This window comes from Leptosomus discolor, chromosome 1 (assembly GCF_034619465.1).
Source record: "Leptosomus discolor isolate bLepDis1 chromosome 1, bLepDis1.hap2, whole genome shotgun sequence".
Lineage (NCBI taxonomy): Eukaryota > Metazoa > Chordata > Aves > Leptosomiformes > Leptosomidae > Leptosomus > Leptosomus discolor.
This window is the reverse complement of record NC_141391.1, coordinates 87,038,918-87,055,616: the sequence shown is the minus strand read 5'-3', so window position 1 is coordinate 87,055,616 and position 16,699 is coordinate 87,038,918. Positions and strand designations below refer to the sequence as shown.

The following is a 16,699-nucleotide window of genomic DNA, read 5'->3' as shown; positions in this document are numbered from 1 at the left end:
CTAAGCAGAAGCCTGCAACAAGTAGGTTTAAACTGCATTCGTTGCGATTGCGGAACTGATGGATCTAATGTTCTGTCAGTTGTTTTCCGGTAATTTTAATTGACATCCAAAGCACAACGAGAGGAGAGTCATCTAGATCTGTCTGGGCTTAGAAAAGGGTCATTATAATTTACCATGAAAATAGTATTGTCCCAGTCAGGTAAGACAAAGCTGTTCAGGGTGAGTGTTCTCACTTTTCCCCAGATGGAAGCCAGTTTGTGTTGAGCATGAAAGACTCATTTTAAATACTAATATAAACTTCTAATACTCTTGGCCTCTCGGTGTCTTAAGTAATTAAAGGCGCCTCTTGATGGCTAGTCTTGAAAGATCAAATTGCCCACCTGAGAAGGGGCACTGGGATGTGCTTGAATTCGGTGAGCGTCCCACTCCACCAAAATGATGTGCTATGTCAGCTCATTCCAGATATGAAAACGGCTGTTGGGGATTGCAGCTTTAATGAACATGGGTCTGGGTGAACAGCTCTGTGTGAACGATACAATTTGAAAACTAAAAGGTGCAATTTTGCGTTTTGCAGAAGAAGGTATTTTCTTGGTTTAGTGGTATTAAATTTCTTTTATGGTGATTAATTTGCTAGTTTCCCTGAAATCATCAGAGGTCTGTCGAAAGGGAGAATCATCTTTATGACACCACAGATTTGCTCTCAAGTGAGCGTGAGAGTGTTCCTCCTTCCACAAGTTTTTCTGAGTTCCTTGGGGAAGCTTCCTTTGTTAGACTTGCAAAGGATCCCACTTTTAATGCCCTTAAAAAAACTGTTAGATATTTAATCCATCATATAATTGTTAAGGACTTGGATTTTATGAACCAGGATTGTTAAATTACTATAGATCTCAGAAATTTGAACACACAGCTCTTCCAAGCAAATAGAATTTTTCCCTTACTTGGTGCTCTAGCATTGAAGTTCCCTTCAGCTGTACAGGTGCATCTACCCTTCCTTCAAGAAACATCTTTAACTGGAGGCAGGGAAAGGCCATTTTAATTTTTCTTTGACAGTGTCTGCAGTTCCAGAGGGATTTGGTAATACCTTACCCTTCAGAAAACATGTTTTTCAGCTCTGTGAGCAATTGTAAGTCAGGCTTATCAAAATCTAGACCCATACCTTCTGGAGCGGCTTTTAAATGTGTTAATTTGAAGATTGTTGCATTTAGCCAACAAACAAGATTTGAAACTGATACTGTTGAAACAAAGGGGCGGCAGTGCTTGCTAGTGTGTCAGTAATCGCATTTCAGTTCAGGAAGGACTTTCTCCTGGGGTCTCAGTGTGTGTCGGTGGGTACCTGGCAAAGAACAGGCCAAAAGGAGGACGCGTTAAACTGCTTCACTATTGGCACTATCCGTGTTAAAATAATACACTTTCAGTAGGATTACTTTAGCCATGTTTTGTGGCCCTCGAGCTCACTGGTCATTAGCCAACCAGTGAAGCAAAGTTAACCCCCGCGCTTTATGTATCTCCATTCTCAAGTAAGCCGTTAATTTAGTCTGGGCTTTACAGATGTTGCCCCTGTGTCGTGTATATGGCAGCATAGGGTGAGCATTTTAAATGCTGATAAAACAGAGCAGTTTAGCACATGCTAACTCGAAGGTGTTAAAGCCAGATCCACTGTGTTTGTAAGTTACTTTCTAAACCAAGGTATAAAGGGCTACCAAGGTTCAAGGGGCCCGTCTGTGCAGGAGGTGTATTTTACAGGCTAGACTGACATGGGTTTATGTACCTTACCCCCTGTTTCGGATCCATGTTCGCAACTTTCACATTTGTCTTGATGTTTCTGTAGCTGCAGTCGTTAGAAGCTATAAAGAAATCCACATAGTGCTTCTTTGAATCCCAGCACCTTTCTGTTAGAATGTGAGTATACATGACACACTGTGTGAATTCATTGCTGGACTGCTGCTTGGTCTGCAAAGTGTGGCAAGTGACTCTAGCATAGAGAGTCACAGAGGATAAAAAAGGAGAACTGCAGATACAGGTGAATTTTCTATATGTGGGCCATGGTTTATTTTCTTTCGTGTGGAATTACCACTTACTGTGCTTGAGAGCGTGAGAGAACAGAGGGAAGAGCGTAGCTGCAATACTCTTTAAATGCCATCTGTCTCCAGTAAGGGCAAAGTTCTTTATTCATAATCACTATAACGTTAATGAAACTTATAAGGAGTTTTTCAAGAGAATATTTAAAACTTTTTTCTAAAGAGACAAGGGCATAAGAAAATAGATGTACGTGTCTGGGATTTTTTGTGTGTGTTTTGCTTTTGTAAATGTGGTGTACCAACTAAAGCTGTGCTTTTCTATTATTGGAAGGAAAGGATTTGTGTGTCCTGGTCCTTAGTGAGCAGCAGTGGTTAATGGATGAATTTTCACTTATGAAAATGATGTAAATGATTAAGCTTTATCTTGATACTCTTGACCTAATCAAAGGGAAGGTGTACTTATGAGGGATGTAATTATTTTGCAACCTAGTGGGGGGGGAAGTCTTACTTAAAACGTTTTTAAAAAATTACAAAATCACAGATAAAATATTTTTCTACAATTCTATACAATCATACTTTATTACTAGTTTTCTCAGCATGGCATGTGAGTGAGTCTAAGGTACTGTGCCAGGAAATCAATGGTATCGTACCTTGTTCTAGACCATTACAATAGCATCTGTTAGATGCTTGGCACTGCTGTCATAGAACTGAAATGCTAGTAAAAAAAAATTGTACTGAATACTTTAAATGATTGTTTTATTCAGTCTGACCTAGGAAATGTTCCAATCTTGCTATTAATATGTAATTAGAACTGTTCCAGATGTAACTATGAACAGTTCTGGGAAGATATCATTGCTTGTACTCCTGTCTAATGGCAGGTTTTGTAGTCTTCAAAAGAAATTGAAATTTCTACTATGAATAAACTTTCAATCTTAAAAAAAAAAAAGTGGGTTTTTGGTTAATTATTTGTTCTGCCCAGTTATAAAAGTTGTTGTTTGTTCATCATTTAATACTGAAGTACCTTTGCAGCATACCAAGTGTGCATTTCCAACCAGATAGAGTTTTCAATAAGCAAGTGTTTGTCAGTTAAAGTGTCACTACATCACAGCATACTTAGTTGGATCACTTAGTAAGGTAAATAGGGAGCTGAAGGAAAAACACTTGTATTCAGTAGATGCTGTACACCAGATCTATGACAAGGCAAGACCAAAGTGCAAGAATATTGTATGTTAATACCTGTAAATACTCCAGTTGACCTAAAGTACAACTTAAAGGGAGCCTGCTTGCAATGCCTGCATTGCTCTGGACATTGAAAATAGAGGCATATTTGGTAATTAATGAACCTCTAAACATTTGAAAAATGAGAATATATGCATTAAGTACTCCATAAAAAACATGCCTGCAGGTTTCAGGAATTCACACGACTTGGAAGCTTGCGACAATAGTTCTTTTTAGCCTTGCAACCTAGAAAAGATGGAAGATCTTTAAAAGTTTGCATAGCTCCATAAAACTACAGTAATTGTGATAGAGAATATATGAGGAATGTAACCAGTGGTCTTCCTAAGTATACCACAAGAAATACTGTAAAAGGACTTGGAGTGAGTCCAGAGGAGGGCCACAGAGATGACCAGGGGGCTGGAGCATCTCCCCTGTGAGGACAGGCTGAGAGAGTTGGGGTTGTTCAGCCTGGAGAAGAGAAGGCTCCGGGGAGACCTTACAGCGGCCTTCCAGTGCTTAAAGGGGGCCTGCAGGAAAGGTGGGGAGGGACTCTTGATCAGGGAGGGTAGTGATAGGACGAGGGGTAACAGCTTTAAACTAAACGAGGGGAGATTCAGACTAGATAAAAGGAGGAAATTTTTTACACTGAGGGTGGTGAAACACTGGCACAGGCTGCCCAGAGAGGTGGTAGAAGCCCCATCCCTGGAAACACTCAAGGTCAGGCTGGACGGGGCTCTGAGCAACATGATCCAGCTAAAGGTGTCCCTGCTCACTGCAGGGGGCTTGGACTAGTGATCCAAAATTTGGAGCTTCCAAACCCCCTTGCTTTCTAACGCCCCTCACCAAGGTGGGAGGCTAGGTGTGGCTGGGTAAGGATTCCGAGATGAAAACCCAGTAACAACAGAGTGTTATTAAGCAGGCATTCTTCATTGCAGCGCTGGGGATTGTTCCACCATGAGTGCTCCAACAGGTTAGCAAAACACATCAGTTCATATACACAAAAATCATACATATTCATCAGATTTCCTGAGAAGGGCAGTCTTATGGTGATGGATTCCTAGAATTCATCTACATAGTCCAAGTATGTGCAGTAGATTTAGGGTTAGGCTCTTTTTACCCTCTGGTGGTCATACATAGTCTTCCTCACACTGTCAGCTAGTTGAACTTTGGGCTTCCTTTATCCATATATAGTCATTGAATGAGCTCATCAGTCCTTTGGCCTCGGAACGTTACTACGGGTTGGTTTAAACCAGCTCCTTGGGTGCTTGCCTCGGCTGAGTGCATGTTATCCGTGAGCTACACAGCAGGCCTGATCAACTTGCTCAAGGTCTGTTTAATCTTGTCAGGCAAGATGTTACCTATTTATCAGCTCTGCTCAGCAAATAGTTAAAACTGGCCTCGTGGGGGAAGAAAAACTCAGGAAAACGAGGATGCAAGCAAAACTAAAAAAATGCAAGTAAAGCTTCTATGTATCACAGTGAGGCCTTGGTCAGGGATGGTCGGGATTTAGCTCTTTCATTCCCCCCTTTTCTTTAAACTTTGTAAATTCCTTTACAAAGGTTCGAAGTTTCCGTACTTCATTACCTCAGGCAAAGCCCAGACTCCCACAGCCGCTCTCTTTAGCTCACGCCGCAAAAGGCAACTGACGGCTGTCGGTACAAGGACAAACACCACCGCTCGCCTTTGGCACGGCGCCTTTTCCCCCCGGCGCGGTTGCGCGCCCTTTGGGGGCGGTTTACCTCAGGCTCGCTCGGCGGAGGCGCCGCCCCTCCTCCTTTTTCCTTCAAACCCACCACAAAAAGCCCTCGCGGCCCCCACGACCGGCCGTTCCCCACGCCGATGCTGGGCCCCACGCCGGGAACGGCGGCTGCAGGCGGGGAGCGGGGCCGCGGCGGCCCGCAACCGCCCCGCGCGAACGCTGCCGGCCCCGGCCCAGCGCCGCCGCTCCCGCCGTCAGCCGCCTCCTGGAGCCTCTGATTGGCCGCCGCTGCCCGCCCGGCGCGGAGTCCTGGCCAATCGCACGGCGCCCGCCGAGCACGACGCCCATTGAGGAGGGGAGGGGGTGTCTTCCCCCCGCCCCCCGACATCGCTGCGCCTCCGGGAGCGAGCGGGCTGCCAGGAAGGTGCGCGGCGCCTGCGCAGAGGCAGCGTTGCAGGGAGGCGGCGAGCCCGCCCGCACGCCAGGGGGCGCTGTGGGTCGGATCGGCGCCAGCGGCCGGAACGCACGAGTCAGCCGCAGCCGCAGCCCCGGCCCCGGCCCCGGCCCCGCCGCGACAAGAGGAGCCGCCGCCGCCGTCCGCCCCCGCCTCGCCGCAGCCGCGTGAAGCCCCGACCACCGCTCCTGCCCGCAGCCCCTCCGCGGCGGAGCGCCCGGCGCCATGCCCAAGAATAAAGGTGAGGCGCCCTCCCCTCCGCCGGGCCTTCCGCGGCGGCCCGGCCCTTCGCCGTAGCGAGGAGGCCGGGCCCGGGCGCGGCCGCGCTGGGGAGGCCCGGGGAGGCGCCCCCCGCCGCCTCTCACGTGGGAGCCGCCGCGGCCCGGTGCCCGCGGGCGGGGCGGGGCGGGGGCGGGGGAGCTCTCCCGCCCACCCCGCCGTGCCGGGGCCCTGTCCCCGCTCCCGGCCCTTCTCGGGCGCGGGTCCCGGCCTGGCTCCGCTCGTACGCGCCCCAGCGGCGTGTCGGAGGCCTCTGGGGCCTGGCCGGCCGGGAAGGGAAGGGAAGGCCCTGGCGGGTTCGGACTGTCAGGGGCGGCCCTGTCCGCCGCCCCTTTGGGCGGCCGCCGAGAAAGCGGCAGCCGGGTGCGGGTCTCCCTCCGTGCGCTCGCTGGGGACGGCTGCTTCTCCCCTTCTCCCCCCGCCCCGCTGCGTGAAGGAAAAGAAGAAAAAGGGAGAGGGAGGGCAGAGCAGCTTTTTAACAGGGGGAGAAGTATGAGCTGCTCCTCTGCGTCTGCACGGACAGCATCTAATCGTGTTGCCACGTGTGTGCCATTTAAAAAGGGCGTCTTCGCTTGGAGCATAAGCTTTCCCCTGAGTATTTCAGGGATTTCAGCACTACCGTAACCCCTCAAGTTATTCTTCTGCTCTTTGGTGGTTACGTGCATCAGGGTATCCCGCCATTATTTATGAGGTATTTGGTAGCAGCAGTCATGAAAACTGAAAATATCGATCTTGTGCAAATCCTTGTGGACGCTTACCGTCACGCTGGAGCAACCAGGGCATCTTAAATTGTGGAGGCTCTAATCTTTTAATTTCTGTGTTACTACTTAGTTAAAAATTTATAGCTAAAAATGTTAAAAGCGAGCAAAAAATGTGGATCTGGACAGGGTACTCAAAACAGACGTGTAGAGAACACACACAGAAATCCCCATAAGTCTGATTGTTTCATTCACTGTATTCAGAGTAACACATACTCTTTTTTTTTTTTCACCCTCTCTTAATTTAGGCAAAGGAGGTAAAAATAGGCGAAGAGGTAAGAATGAGAATGAATCAGAAAAAAGAGAACTTGTGTTCAAGGAAGATGGGCAAGGTGAGTTTTTAACTGTAGTATGGCAATGCCGTTGTTTTCGGTCAGATACTGTAAGTGACATACATTGTTAGTGGATATGCAAAGAAAACATCTGGATGTTTGAGAAATACAAAGTTATTGTGGAATAAAGGGAGGTATTCTTATTGGGCTTGTGTTTGAATCCTAAATGACGTATAGAGCATAGCAGGAAGACATTAGCAAAAGGGAAATTTAAAATAGCTTCACCACTTAAGAATGAAGCTTGCCTATCCCTGACCTTATTGTGATACTCTGTGTAATACAGTACGTGTGTAAACATTCCCTAGAAATCCCTTGAATAGCTCTGCACGAGGGTCTGTAAGCAGCTAGCTAGGCTGGTGTAGTTCGGTGTCGCCAGTAGTTGGTTGTTGTCTCCTGGATGCACGGTCTGGCTTTCTGTTTTATACCAGCTGTAACATTTCATGGATCTTCTGATGAGCTGGCAGAACAGCACATCTTGCCGTTCTTCCGCTGCCCCCTGATGGTTTGGTTGAATTGGCTCCTGGGTTGGGACATCTTAACAATTATTAAAACAGGAGCAAGACGTAGGTCCTTACTTGGCTGTTGTCAGGTGAGGAAAGTCGCGGAAGTGTTCAGCTGGAGGGTGATGACTAGGATTCCCTTCTCCCCTGCCTTTTGGTGACAGTGAGCTCACCTTCCTTCTGGCTTACCCTGTCTTGTGTGCCACACCCTTGCGGTTGCTCACATATATGCGAGTACTTGCCTAGTGACCAGTTAATCAGTTGGTTTATTAGAAATACAGGAAAAATACTGACTTAAATCGCTGTAAAAGAAGTGACCACTGAACTCATTTTTTTAAGCTCTTTCTGATGTTTTGTGACAGTTGTAAGCAGAAAAGGACTTGATTTTGCACCTATAAAACTTAAAATCCTTTTGAACTCCCAAGCAAAATCTACTTAATGAAACTTTGTTCTCAGTTAGTAATGTCTCCTGTGCTTTGTTGGAGTATCTTAATTTGCATGAAGGAAAGGTTTTAGAGTACTAGAATACAGCTCCATGTAATTGAAGATTTTTTTTTTCCTGGCAAATATGGGTGGTCAGATAATGTTAGAAGCTTTATAATAATAGTGTTAGAATTCTTACAAGATTTATTCTTTTTAGTTAAATGGTAATACACTATGCTGCAGACTTTAATAGGGTGTGCGTGAAGCACTTCAGTACTGATTTCTAGTACTTGGTGCGGGAAGGAGATTAAATGCAAGGTGAGAGATTGAGAGTGGGTGTTGGAGAAAGGCTTCATAGTTTTTAGCTGAAGCCTGATACTTGCTTTTCAGACAGTTTCTGAGAACACCAGAACGTGTCCTTTCAAGAACAGCATTTTTTTTCCACGGAGCCTCTGCAGAAGGGATTTGGCGGATCAGTGGGGTACACGGGATGTGCCGCTTTCTCCTCTTCCCTCAATAATAGCACAAGGTTTTGTCGGTTAGGACAGGCGCTGTGATGCTGTCGTAAACTTTCGAACTCTGAACGCGACTTGATAGCTCTAAAAATTACTTGTAGTAAGTATTTCAGAGGGAACAAAAGCACGGATACAACCAAGAATGAGCAGTGTTTGGAAATGTTATCATCAACAATGATATGAAAGCTGTGGTACGTTCAGCAGCCTCGGTGGCTGACCAAAGCTCCTCTCAGCTGTTCACGTTTGATGAAATGTTACAGCACATTTTGGTTACAGTGGCAAAAGTTGTTGGTTGTTTTATGAAGCTGTATTTGTGAAGTTTTGCTGTATTTTACTGTCTTTTTCAGAATACGCCCAGGTGATCAAGATGTTAGGCAATGGAAGACTGGAGGCATTATGTTTTGATGGTGTGAAGAGGTTATGTCATATTAGAGGGAAGCTAAGAAAAAAGGTAACTCTGAAGCATTGCAATAGAGCACAGTGGCATTATGCGTGATATGTAATTGTAAAAATTGACGTATGTAGCTCGTTACCAAAGTTAGTATTTCTGCTGTACTTAACATCTTGAACTTCTTTTTTGATAGTTCTTCCGTTTGTATTGCCGACACAAAAATCGGCAGTCTTTGGCTTTTGAGTGAAGCTCATAGTTGAAAGGCTGCCTTTGGATTTGGGTGTTTCAGGGAAGATCTTTTTTTGGCTGTTTCTGAAATACTAATTTTTCATGTTCTAGAAACTTACATGTATATGAAATATTAAAAAGCTCCCTAATTGTAGATGGGGAACTTGATGACTACTTGGAAAATCAGCATGTTGTACCTGGGACTAGATGAGTACTCAGCTTAGGAGGAGAACTTCTATTAACATGAAGACTGACACCCGGCGCTTAGGAAAATAAAGGTGTAAGAGAGTTGTCCAAAACCACCCTTTTTTGTATGCTATTTCCTAAAACCACAAGCATCAGGGTTTGTCACCCCACATCGTTTGATCTGGGGAAGAACTGAATAATTATCATCTCACGGGGTGACGTATCTGAGAACAGCTCAATGAGGGAGGCTTGTGAAGGTTTCTTTATAGCTTCCTGCAGGCACGTCAGATCCCATCGGTTCATTGACCACTCCATCAGTCCTCGAATCAGGGGGACTCCATCCATTGTCCACTCCATCAGTCAGCTTCTGTGCAAAGCTGAGCTGCAAAAGTTTCAGGGAAGGCAGGTGTGTGTGTTTGCATCCTTAACTTTGCCACCTTTGAGTGGTGTGCCCTCTTGTCCTTGTGCAGTGTTACAGCTTCCTAACCTCTCTGTATGGGACAGAGGAGGTCCTCTCAGTCTCTTCCCGATAACACCAGATGTTCACTCTGTTCGCTCTGGATCGCTCTACCTGTCTGATTTGGGGGACCGTTGAATGCGCGTATCTTGGTGGCAGCGGGAGCCCTGCTAGCTGCCTGCAATAAACTCGAAGATAGTGGAGAATGTACGCAGATACATAGTAGGTGCTGCAGAATTTCTTGCTACAGAAAGCATCGCTTACCTATTCCTCATGTCTAAAAGAAGCAAAGTCTCAACTGAAATCTATTTCATCTCCAAAAAAAATCGAGCTGATGCCGGATAGAACTATCTTGTGCGTTTAAATCAGCATGTCCTGTTTTGCAGGCTTCTGGCTTTGGTTCAACTGATCAGCACAGTCAGTTACTAGAAACAGCTTCATTTTCTTGTGCTCTTCGCTGTGCTTGTCCATCAGCCTTTCATCAGGTTTTTCTTTCATTTTTGCTCTCATAGAGCTCAGTTCAGAGTGGGCTTGCTGCATTATTTCTGTTTTCCCAGTAATTACGACCTAACCACCTTGTTGGCTAGAAGCTCTTCAAAGAAGGTTGATTTACCTTAGTAATAGCTCTGTAACATGTGAAATAATGTATCAGTGCGTGTTTATGACCTTGGTTTTGCTGTTAAAATACAAAATTGGGGATTTCCGGTTTACTGGTTAGAAAATGAAAGTGATGGCTGTAACGAAATGTTTCATGTCTCTCAGTAAACCCAAGTGTGCTGTTTGACTCTTGTGTTATACAACCACAGTTGAATTCCTGCAATATAACATATGTTTTCTCTTTCAGGTTTGGATAAATACGTCTGATATTATATTGGTTGGCTTAAGAGACTACCAGGTAAAAATTCAGTCTGATTTGCCGATGGAGAATATCTTACAAACAGCTTTGTTTAATGTTTAATTGCAGCAGGTAGCACGAGGAAATTCCCATCTAACTTTCTTTGGGTTTGTATTTAGTTATGCTAAATAATGACTTTTAGTGGTGAGTTTTACTTTACAGAAAGATTGTCATGAGTAGATGACAAATCCTGGTTCAACTTGTTCTTCTAAATTGCATGCTGAGACCATGTGAGTGAACGTCCTTACTGGCATCACACCTGATCTTCTTTTTCCAGGTGTAGCTGTCTGATGCTTGGATCTTGTGATATAAGGGAGATTGAGCCAAGCACCAAACATTTTGTTGTGATAATCAGAATTTTTGGTAATCAGAATTTTGAGGCTTTGATGTTTAGGCTTTTACCTTAAGAGGCCAATTGATCAGTGATTAGTTTCTACTTAAATTTCCAAATAATGAAGTAGCGTAATTTTACCTAATGTGAAGGTTAATAGAAAACAGCTGTCAAATTTTCATAGGTAAATGCTTTTCCGTGAATGGTAGCATTGTGTCATCAATTGTTTGAAGATAGATTCTGCTTCTGAAACGTGCATTAGAGTTGTAAAACACTTAAGAGACTGTCATTTACTGTGTACATTAAACTACTTAAAACTAAGAAGTTTTGACACTTTCTGACTGACCACCAAACACCTCACTATGTGCATTCCCTGAGGAAAGATTAATTTCAGAGGCATGAAAGTGAACTTCTCAAGTTACTTACAAATAGGAGATAATTAAGTTATCACACAGAAGAAATTAAAATATTCTGCAAATGAGCTTTTTTTACTTCACATTTAAAGGAACTGGAGGGGAAGGAGGAACAAGATGCTCTTCTATGAATAATACAGGTGTTACTAGTCTTCTGAGGTTAATAGGGAGGACTTTTTTTCTTCATAGATGACTAATAAATTCTAATAAATTCTTATTTAGGATAACAAGGCTGATGTTATTCTAAAGTACAATGCAGATGAAGCCAGAAGTCTGAAAGCATATGGGGAGCTTCCAGAACATGGTAAGAGACTTTTCACTTCAAATTGGAAGTTTTGTAGTGGACAAGAATATTCAGTCTATCTTGACTTGGTGTGAGTGCAGTCCTTAACTTCTATAAATCCCTTTTCAGCTAAAATCAATGAAACAGACACATTTGGTCCTGGAGATGATGATGAAATCCAGTTTGATGATATTGGAGATGATGATGAAGATATTGATGATGTAAGTAGTATGAATGTAGTATGTATCCTATGCTTGAAAACACCCATCTTTGGCAATAAGCTGTTTTTCCTTGTTTCGGAGCAAGTAAAATAACACGCGGGTGTTCAGAATAGCTCACCTCCTCAGGGGCTGCTTCAGGAAGTGGTGTGGACGTACGCGCGCCAGCTTTCTGTTCTCTCTCCTGTCCTGCAGTCCTCCGCTAGCTGACCTCTAAGCAAATAGTATGCCTAGTGTCATAATGTTAAAACATGCCCGGAGAGCAGCCTTGTCAGTACCCTAGGGGTGCCTAAAAGAAAATGCAGGTCGTTCGACCCCAAAGACCTGGAGTGACATAGCAGCATCCGTTCAAATGACTCTGTGTGTGTGTGTGTGTGTGTGTGTGTGTACATATCTCTGCGTGTGAGGAGTTGGGGTTACACGAGTCAACGACTGCAAACAGGGCTGTAACCGGGTGCGTTCATCCGGAAGGAGCTGAGCGCAGCCTTCAGCGCCGCTCTCCGAAGCGCGAGCTCCTTCCAACAAGCTTGTGGTGGACACCAAAGTAGATGGTACGGAAAGGTTTAGCAAACGAGCAGAATTTCCCTGCGTCCCCTGCACAGGGGGCCAGAAAGACCGGTCAGGGAGCAGGCAGGGAGGTGGGTGGGTCGGCTCTTGTGGCGGGTGGGGCAGCTGTGCCAGCTCGGTCGAGGCAGGGAGAGCCGTAAGCTGCCGATGCAAGCTACATCGGACACGTGGAATGGGTCACGGGTTACGTAGGTGTGTTGGTGAATTGCATGAACACCGCTGGGTTTCACCTTCCTGATTCCTCTCTAGTTTTCACAACCTTGCTGTCTAATAATAACAAATCCCTCAGTTATTTCTGTAGTGTTTTTAAAAAAACAAAGACCTCAATTCTCCTTTTTTTTTTTTTTTACATAAAAGTAATAAAAAGCTGCATCTTTGTAGTTAACTAAAGTTAACCATTATCCTGAATTTACAGATTATCACAATCCATTGTGTTACTGCTTATTGCTGAGCCGTAGTAACTGACCAGGCACACTCTTAAACCTTGTAGTGGTAAAATGGTTACAATTCAAATTATATAGTAAATTGCAGAAGTGGAATCTGCTGTGAAATGTTTTCTAAGATGATGCGCTTCATTTTGCAGTTGAGAGATGAATGTGTGCTGCAGGGTCAACTGGCTGAGAGGATAAGTAGTAACTTACTGAGCCAGTGGGTTAACTTAATTGGATAGACTAAGTATATTACTATGTTCTAAGTATATTATTATGTTTTAATTCTTCATCTTTTTAGTCCTCTCTCTCACTTGAGTTGGCAGTATGACTAACTCTCTTGAAATGCTTACATTATTTTGACTTTTTGGAGGTTCTCAGTATGTGATGCTTTAGATCGAATGTTTTAAAAGTATCAAGATCTCGATGAATTTTTCTTTAGACTTTTGAAAATTGCCCTTTGAGCCTGTCAGTGGTTGAGCTTACTGAAGATTTAGCTTACTGAAGCTGGAAAGACTTTCTAGTACTGCAGGCTTTTAATAATGAAGCTCTTGTAAGACGTCAGTGCTAAGTAGCTGTAGGAATATTGAAATGATAGAATTTGCAAACTCGTGGATCTTTGCATGGGATAATGTATTGAAGTGAGCAGCTATGATGGTTTTTAAGCTTCTGTCAGGTATGCAATATAATATTAATATCATGCTTTAAGAAAGGAAAAGACATAAAGAGATAAAATGTGAATAACCTCTCTGAGGATCATCCTAGTCAACCTAGAATGAAGTGCGGCTTCCAAAGTCACAGTTAAGGTGAAAGACTTGGTGGAACCTTTCCTTTGTTTTATGTCAGAGGAATGGTGAGAAAACCCTTCATTTTGCCAACAAATTTGCACAGTCACTATTTAGGGAAGTTGCCCTTAAACTCGGGTTTGTTTTCATTTTTGAGAATCGAGGGCTAATTTATGTCTGTGCTGTTGTGCGTAATGATACTGGCAGAGTAGCTGACCTGCGTAACTATGGTATCGTAACGGAGGTGGGGACGGCAGAGGAGAGCAACTGTTCCCATTTTAAGAAAAGGAGATACGGGCTGAGGCAGAAACAGTACAGTACTGAGTTCAGGAGGTCTCCTGTTGAACCACAACAATAGCTTAAAGACAGAGTTGCTTGATGACAAGTGCATGTGAATTAATACACGCTGTGGTGTTTTTGCTTTTCAGATCTAATTTGGAATAGAGGTTTACATTCCGACTTTTTTTCCTCCAAGGATTGTTCTACGTTGATATTTCGATTATTTTTTGGGTGAAGTCCCTTTCTTTTAAGAAGACTGAAAATTCTTGGTAAAGAGTGTAGTTTGTTACATCAAAAGGATTTATTTTCAATGTTTGTTTTAAAGTATTTATATTTCTTTCGAAATGGATAATGCTGGATTATCACAAAGGTTCAATGAAATGCCACAAATATTTTGTCTCTTCACCAATTAGACCTTTTACCTCTGGATGTAAGTGAGATACAGTGACGTGGGCTGTAAAAGACTGCATTCTCATCACTACAATTCCAGTTAAACTTGTATTTTGAAATAAAAATTGTTTACCCTGTAATTATCATGGATTTTGATTAAATACAAATACCCAGTTCAGATTAGTACCAAATCATACTATGCAGTGTCTGTCCTTATACCCCTTGCCTTGATGTTAACTTTAAAAAGATTTTGATAATATGAAAGGAAGGCAGAAATCTGCATTTCCGTTCATAATGCCTGATGACTCTGCTTTTCATGTCTAGTAGCATGCTGCTATTTTTATACTGATTTTGATAATGAAAGACACTCATTATTTCAAAGATGTAGATTTGCCACAGTGGAGGGGTAGGGGATAAGTAAAGATAAAAAGTAAGCAGCATCTCAAATTTGCAGTTGTTGAAAACTGTCTCGGATGCCCAGCTCTCCCGTGCGGTCAGCGCGGGATCACGCTGTAGGTGCAGAAGCTGAACGCTGGGTGGCACCCGACTCACCAGGGGTACCCCGACAGGGAGCGTTGCCCGTTGGGTTTGTACTGAAAAATACGTGAAATAGTTTTTCCCCAAAGTGAATGCTTAACATTCTGGGTATGTTAAACAGTAGAATATTTTTACATTATAGAAAGGGTTATGTTAAAGAGTAGAGTTTTATTTTAATCTTAAATTCCGTACATTGTAAGGTACAACATTAAAGCTTATGTGAACTTTGAGTAACGATATAAATGAGAAAATAAATTTGTGTCAGACGTAGGAAAAGAATCTCTTCATCCAGAGTAAATCACTGGAACAAACTAATGGAAAGATTCTTCTCCACCTTCAGACTGGAGGAGTCAGTTAAGAAGCTGAATAAAGACTAACATCATCATGCAAATATTATTTTGTGGTAGCCTTAGTTTCTTTGTCTTCAATTATGTATTTAACAACTCTGAAAGCAGGTTAATGGAAAAACTTCCTTTTGTGCCATAAAAATCTGATTCTTGACACTTGTATTCGTTATACAGTCTTTTTGGTATGATGTAAAGTGACTACCCCAATAGATAAAAACAAAATGGCTTTAAATACGGAGTGGCCTCATTGCTTTATGTGACTTTGAAGGAAGAGTTCTGTGCTAGATTTGAACTGCCAGAGCTCTTGGAAAATGTCTTCTCTTTCTTTTTTCCTTCATTATAGTGTCTGTTTTCCTTACATGGATCTGGTATCTTACTCTAGGGATAACATTTTCTTAGTATTAAGTGATTTTGGCAAATGTTTCGTGGGTTCTAAATACTTGTTGTAAAAACTTGCTCAATATTGGGAAAAGATACTGCCAATGCAGCATTCTGACTCCACTGATCTTAGAGTGTTTGAATTTGCTGTGTATGCCTGTAAGGTTCAATTGTGAAGCAACATAAATGCTGTACTGTTTCAGGATAAGGTGTATGAACCATTCCCCAGCTCGCCAGTTTCCTCAGCATACCGAGCAGACTATGAGCAGCTCTGACAGTGGTTCAGAGCTCTCAAAACTGAGTTTGAGGTCCAAGTGCAGGAGGTGTCTGTTCTTTCGGTTGTGCCGGCGGAAAGGTTAATGTTTAAATTGCGGTGCAAGTTTACTGAAGATACAGATACTATGGAAATTATACTGGCCGAAACCAGCCTTGTAAAAATGAGGAGTGCGTGGTCAGCGGTAAGGTGAAATGCAAATAAATACGCAGTTGTTGTAAGGAACTTGCTGCTCGGTACCGGAGTTCTCCAGTGTAACAGAGACTTCAGCTGTGGGACAAAGATGAAACTCTCCTTGGTTATGGTTTGCCCTGAGGTTCCTTCCAATCTTTCTTGCTCTCAGGCTCGTGTCTGGCTCAGTCTAAACTTTGCTGCAGAGTTTTAAGGAAATTTCCTGTTTAACTATTAATTTCTTACTAATGCTCCAGCCCTACATCATCTGGCTTCTACTTGCATGCTAGGCTGTGTTGCCTTCCTCATCTTGTTTCCGCTGCTGAAGGTCCTTCCACAGCCCAATCCGGGCACCTTTATGTTGTCCCTTCTTGCTTCGGTTTTCTTTGGCAGGGGAACAGCTTGCACTAATAACTCTCTTTTCAGTGTCTCCGTGCAAAGAACAGTGGTAGAACAGCAGTTGCCAGGTAGAGGAGTGCAAGATTGCTGACTGTAAAGCAATGAAAAATGCTCCATTTCTAGATAAATTTTTAGTAATTCTTTAACTTTGGGGATTGCTGCTGGCTTTTTACCTGTAATGTAAAATTGAAAGTAGGGATTCAAAAATTAATCTCCTGCAGCTAAAGTGTGAGCATTGTATTCTTCAAGATGTTTCCTACTTTGTGGTCTCCACTGTGATGAACATTTTGAACTGTGATTTTTTTTTTTTGTTTGTTCATTGTTCCAAACCTTCTTTGTCCCTTCACCTTATAACAGGGGCAGCTGTGCATGTAGTTGGACAGCCCTGATGCCTAATTCCACCCTAATCCTTAGCAGTTACAGTCCAGACACTAATTGGAAAAAAAAGTATATGGTTAAAAAAAACCCCACCTCTCCTTACGCAGGAGGAGGAGCCGGTAACCCACAATTGTTGAGCTCTGTGCCACTTACCTGTTACTGCTGATA

The 16,699-nt window shown here is 43.4% G+C and overlaps 1 protein-coding gene across 1 annotated transcript; it reads left to right on the top strand.

Moving 5' to 3' along the window:
* Positions 1-5,562: 5,562 nt before the first annotated feature.
* Positions 5,563-15,163, top strand: EIF1AX (eukaryotic translation initiation factor 1A X-linked). The gene is made up of 7 exons (XM_086466626.1): positions 5,563-5,630; positions 6,675-6,758; positions 8,544-8,647; positions 10,303-10,353; positions 11,320-11,401; positions 11,510-11,601; positions 13,807-15,163. The coding sequence occupies exons 1-7, from the start codon at positions 5,615-5,617 to the stop codon at positions 13,810-13,812; spliced, it is 435 nt and encodes a 144-aa protein (XP_086322752.1). The 5' UTR covers positions 5,563-5,614; the 3' UTR covers positions 13,813-15,163.
* Positions 15,164-16,699: the final 1,536 nt, after the last annotated feature.